The following is a 5,952-nucleotide window of genomic DNA, read 5'->3' on the forward strand; positions in this document are numbered from 1 at the left end:
AAATTATCAGTTTCTCTGATTTTACTTTTTATAGGTATACGTGTTTGAGCAAAATTAACATTGTTGTTTTATTCTAAGAACTACTGACATGTCTCCAAAGTTCTGAGCAGAAATGTAGTATTTATTTATAGAAAATGAGAACGTTCATATTCACTTAGAAACAACAAAACTAATGTTTTGAACTCAGTTTGTGCTCAGAAATCAATATTTAGTGGGATAACCAGGAGGTTTTAAAAGGGTTCAGTGCAGTGGGCTCTTCAGTTTTTCCAGAGGTGTATCTCATTTTAACAACTGAAGGTAACATAGGTACTAGAATGAGTTATAAAACAGCACTATGTGCTTTAAGAGGAAATATGTCCTTTATAGTTACACCACTAGTCTAAATAATAATAATATTCGTTAGAAAAGTAAATAGTTGCTAGAGATAGAAAGGCCTTAAGTCCAAGAAATAAACTGAATTCATCTTTGAAGAATCTGTTTAAGCAAAAGGCAAAGTATAACTTTAGTTGCATCTTATGTTTATTAAAATAACTCAGACTAAATATTAACACAGAAACCCGTTGGTAAGTCACTCTAAGAGACCAGACTTCATTAATGCAGTTTGCAACCTGATCAGTTATCAAATCAATCACATCAAAAGACCAAATGTTTAACACAACACTTTGGGTTGCGCTGCAAAACCAGAATCTTATTGTAAATGGAATACTCTGCAAATGAGACCATTTCTTTTTTCATTGATATTAAGGAAATATTGATTTAAAACAAGCTCCTATATCTTGCAAATTAGTTTTGTATTATTTCAAGCGTACTCAGATATTTTCACAAGAAATGAAACCGAAATGATTGGTGAGACTCTGCTTCTGTAGTGCATGAAACACTTCTTATGTAGTTTGAATTCCAAAAAGAAAAGAAAACAATATTTTCATGCTTTCTTTAAATTTTAGTACAAACAAACAATTAACTTTTATCACCTCACGCGACAGGAAAAAAAAAGAAACAGAAGTCGGTACAGATTTGGTAAAATGATCTGGTGATTGTGTGTTTTAGTCCTCTCTCAGGTAGGCCTCGGGTGTCTCCTCTTCGTCGTTACTCCCCTCGAGGGTGGCGGCGTGCTGCGTCATCCTCTCGACCTCCATGACTTTAGTCTCTGCCAGCTTCTTTTCTGCATCCACTGAGATTTTCTGGGCCTCCTCCACCTGGGACTGAGCCAGCTGAATGTTTGTCCTAACCGTGATGGACGCGTTCTCAGCTCCTGAGAAACACACACACACACAAACACACACACACACACACACACACACACACACACACACAGGTACAAAACGCTCAAACACATGTCAAAACGCATCAAGTTCAGACTTGAAAAGCGGGTTGTTAGCCGGGCCCGACTCGTCTGTCATCTCCTTTTGTGTTTTCGCCCAAAGGACCCACAGAGTGACGGCAAACGATCCGTCTGCCGTCTGGAGAGATGGGAGATGAAACGGAACGGGCGAAGAACACTTCGAGTCACACACCTGATATGTACGCAGCCTCTGCCGCTGCCTCGCACAGCCTGATGGCGGTGACCCAGGTCAGCTCGAAGCGCTTCTGTTCGTCTTGTCTGTGGACAACCTGCCACAAAAAGATGCAAGAAGAAATTTACAGCCGCCTGCTTTGATTTAAGGTTTTTAGTTGGGATGGACCAAAAACCATGGAAAGAGACACAGAGACACAGAAACTGACCTCTGCACGCTGGCTAATGATCACCTGCCAGACCGTATCTTCTTCTGCTGGACTCAGTTTCCCCAGGGAAGCTAAATATTGCCTTTGCAGGGCGATGAGTGTGTGCACAGCCTGTGAGGAGGCAAGGGGGACACTTTTCACTGTTTACACTCAAAAGCAAAGAGACATTTATAGAGAAATATTTAAAACCTGGAGGATTTTCAGAAACATGAAGGGATTTATTTAGAGACCTTGTAAGTTGTTAGTTGGTGAAGACTGCACTCTTAATGTGGTATTACGAGCAAGAGAAGTATTATTAGTGTAAATAACATAAATGAGCTATTTGGTTTAATTAGAAAATATAATAAATCAAAGCTTTGTGATTTTATTTATGTCCATATGCACCTTTTTTGGGTAATTTTATCTGTCATTTTCCCCCTTTATTTTTGTTTTGTTTTTTTGCAGTGCCAAAAATTCAACATGTTAATTTCAATAATCTAATTACATAGATTTGACATATTAAAAATTGCACATGTGGCGCACAAGGCAAACTCTGCAAACAACAGCGACGGACAACAAACCCACTTCTCTTGGCCGACTGGGTGTTCATTTTTGCTTCTAAATGAAGATCTGAAGGGACGCTGGAAAAATGTATTGTTTTCAAGTTGTGCTAAGCTTCAGTTAGCCTATCAGCGAAGAGATTCAAGCCTAAAATAAGATCTCAAAGCTAAACATATAGCAGCAGCAGCGACGTCCCCAACGCTAGTGCCAGCGTCTACAGTCCACATTTCTAAGGACGTTCTGTGAATGATCAAACGTTCTTAAAGCACTGGAAAGCTGAATTTGTAGAATAGCACTTTACACCAATCTGTTGGTTGAATAGCCTAAAAATTATTCTGTGAAAATAATACATAGCTTTGTTCTTAAGCTAATATGCCTATTTATCAGCAATGTATCAGCAAAGAGCATCTTGAATTGATATTACTTAATTTGTTGATAAAGTTGCAGATTAAAATGGGTTTAATTGCAACTAATTAATCAGAAACCCTGCAATTACCTCAAATAAAAATTATAATGAGTCGTTTTGTCATTCGAAGATTAAAAAGGGTAAATAACTATGTAGCTGTACTCATCTGCAGCTGGTTAATACAGGCAGCTTGACATTGTGTCTGTAATTTGACTTGAACTGCCGTTCCAAAGATTTTTTTTATTGCTGCGATAAAGCAGAAGTCTGTACTGTAGAAAGGGGTGCGGGGGGTGAAGACCACATATCTTCAGTTAAACTTTTAGTTATGGTCCATTAAGAGCTTCAGCACATGTAACGTATCAATCAGTTCTAACAGTTAGGAGAAATGGTAGCCACAACACGGAGCCATACCTTTGCATACTCTGTAAGGGCATCCGTCAGAGCCAGAGTGGCCTGAGAGAGAAAAGTGCTTGAACTGTCTGTCACCAGAGAGGCTGCTCGTCTCACCAGGGAGTCATGAGAGAGGTTTTCAACCTGCAGCAGGGGGTTCAATGAGTTTACAGCAGCTTCAACTTCCAAATATGCACATTTTCGGCTGTCAGACTCGCCTGTTTAAAAGGTACAGCACACAGACTTCCGCCGACGGCGAGAGAAGCCAGGACACTTGTCCATCTGGGGGATTTCCGGACAGCAGGTTTTATCCTGGACAGGTATCGAAAGGAATTTCTGAACAGAAAAAAATTGAGTTATATACAGATAAATAAACCAGAAAACAGCGAGGGAGAAACACTGATTTAACTTCCTTGTTGACTGGCGCTGCCCTACTGACAATCTCAAAACAAATCTGAGAATTGGGGCAATCAAACAACTGCTGTTTATTCGCTCATATTTCCATAAAGAAGTCAAAAAAATTAATAAGTCAAAAGAAGTGCCACGTATTAAATAACAAACTAATGATTGTGCCACAATATCTAAATGTAAACACGACCAACCTGAGGAAACTGAGATACAGGGATCTCCTCCAGAGCGCGGCCATGCTGGTCCGCCACAATAAACTGTTCTGCCCTACAGCAGAACAAAGGTTCCCCCCGTCTTCTTCCTGATCATTTTACAGCGTTGGGTGGTGCATTGTCGCCATCACGTGGTTCTTAATTGTAATGCAACCCTCTCCTGAAAGAAAGAAAGAAAGAAAGAAAGAAAGAAAGAAAGAAAGAAAGAAAGAAAGAAAGAAAGAAAGAAAGAATAAATGTAATTAGAAGGTTTTAACATTTTTATTATTTTCTGTCAAAGACAAAATTGGACAAGAAAACAATTCTGGATCCATCCTTCTAGTTAACATTCAGTTACTCAAAGATTATAAAAACTGAAATTTATAAGCATTTCCCTTCATCCTTTGGTTTACACATGTATGGAACTAGACTGCAAAGCTGTTGGTTCCATTCCTTGCTTCTCTTATCAGACAAATTGAACACTTCTGACCCCCTGTAGTTATCCCCCCCCCCCACCTCTCCAGGTTCAGATTCTCTGTACCTGGTGGTGAGCAGACATTACGTCAGTAAATACTTTCTGTCAAATACACTCAACTCTTCATGTTAACCAGAGCAGAGGGATAAACCTTCAAATCATTTATCCTGTCTCTCTGAGATCGCTCATTTTGTGTGTGGTAAACCGGCATCATGCTACAATAAAATCATGTCTCTTCTTTCATTGATGTTTTAAATATTATTGATAAAATCATTGGGTCACGGCAAGGTGTTAAAAGGTTCAAGTGAAATACACACAGGTAACATTAGATGAGCTTAATTCATAATATATCTATATAACACATATGACAATTTCTTCATAACTGGGGCTAAAACCTCTTCAGATGCAGAATAAATCATTTTCAGCTCTGTGCATAAACTCAACAAATGGACAAAGCACTGATTTTTCATTTCACTGTTTTTTGTTCTTTTGTTTTGCTGCTTCAAGCAAACAAAAAAACAAACAAACTAATATCTGAATCAATTTATTGACAGAGATTGCGTGAACAAACAAGAAATTTGGCCTTATTTTTGCACCCACAGTATACAGACATTAAGAAGGAATAATAAACGTCAGAGAAAATTAAGATGAAACAGAACAAAATATACATATCTCTAGACCTAATGTTTTCTTTTTTGTATAAAAATATGCTAATATATGCAAATATGCTTATTTTATTTCACAATGGAGCAGCTAACTATTCTATGTGTTTACAAAGTGTTCAAAGGCTGCGATTAATATAAAACAGTTTAGGAACAATACATAAAACTTTATAATTGTTAACATATTTCTATCCCCTCATCAAAATGTTTTAAAAGAACTAGGAAAGAAAAACCAACACTTTGAAATTTGTACAATAATAAGAACATAAACATTATGCTCATTGTTCTGAAATTAAAATGCACATATGGAGGATTATTTTTTACATTACACAGCAGCAAAAGACTGGAACAAACTCCAAAAAAGTACTAAAGCTGGAACACCTTTGAATCAACAGAAACTTTTAAAGGTATTTGTCTGAAACATGCACATGCTTTGGCTAAAAAATGTATGTCAGTTTTATCACAAGATGCCCTTGACTCTGAATTGTTTTTACTGTTTTATGATCTCAATAGGGTTGCTAATTTTTGTTGTTTATTGCATAAAATAAATATTTATACAGAAAGCAGAACCAAACTTTTGATCTAGACTTGTGACCTCGATGTTTTATTGTTTCGCAAAAAAAGTACTGGATGTGTTGAATAACTGAGTTTAATTCAGATGCTCGTCTTATCAAGCAAAATGTTTCTGGATGCGGTGAGTTGTTTACATCAGGGGCATGAATGCAATATTCAGTTTGGCCTCTTCATGATTTCCATTTCCAGGCTGGAATGAACACCCAATGCTACAGGTTCAAATATATACATGCACCCTCTCTCATATTTGGTTAAATCTCCCATAATAAGTTTCACAAAAGCAAACGTTTCATAGGCATAAACAAACTCCTGGAATAACTTTGGCTGGTTGTAGAGTTCTGTTAAACTGTCTGTTTTAATAGAACCAAAGAAATTTGACTTTGTAATTTAACGCCTTGAAATTGGGCCTCTGTCTCTTTAAAACTCCTGCCCTTTCTGAAACTCCAACTTCAGGAAGTCATCACAAGATGGCTCCTTTATTAACCCTTTAGTAATGTGTTTTTTTTTTTTTTTTTTTTTTTTTTTTTTTTCCTAATTTTACAATAAAAGTTCTTCTAATAAAAGTTCTTGGTGATGTGCATGTCC

The 5,952-nt window shown here is 37.2% G+C and overlaps 1 protein-coding gene across 1 annotated transcript; it reads right to left on the minus strand.

The window, feature by feature from the left end:
• Window positions 1-501: 501 nt before the first annotated feature.
• LOC106952788 (diablo homolog, mitochondrial-like) lies at window positions 502-3,769 on the minus strand. Its single transcript, XM_015041123.1, has 6 exons — window positions 3,661-3,769; window positions 3,277-3,394; window positions 3,080-3,202; window positions 1,723-1,833; window positions 1,515-1,611; window positions 502-1,252 (listed from the first exon to the last, which is right to left on the minus strand). Exons 1-6 carry the CDS (start codon window positions 3,702-3,704, stop codon window positions 1,044-1,046), a joined length of 702 nt encoding a protein of 233 aa, XP_014896609.1. The 5' UTR covers window positions 3,705-3,769; the 3' UTR covers window positions 502-1,043.
• Between the last annotated feature and the right edge of the window lie 2,183 nt (window positions 3,770-5,952).

The sequence above is a fragment of the Poecilia latipinna genome, unplaced genomic scaffold (assembly GCF_001443285.1).
Source record: "Poecilia latipinna isolate Pla-1442-1.1 unplaced genomic scaffold, P_latipinna-1.0 Scaffold539, whole genome shotgun sequence".
Lineage (NCBI taxonomy): Eukaryota > Metazoa > Chordata > Actinopteri > Cyprinodontiformes > Poeciliidae > Poecilia > Poecilia latipinna.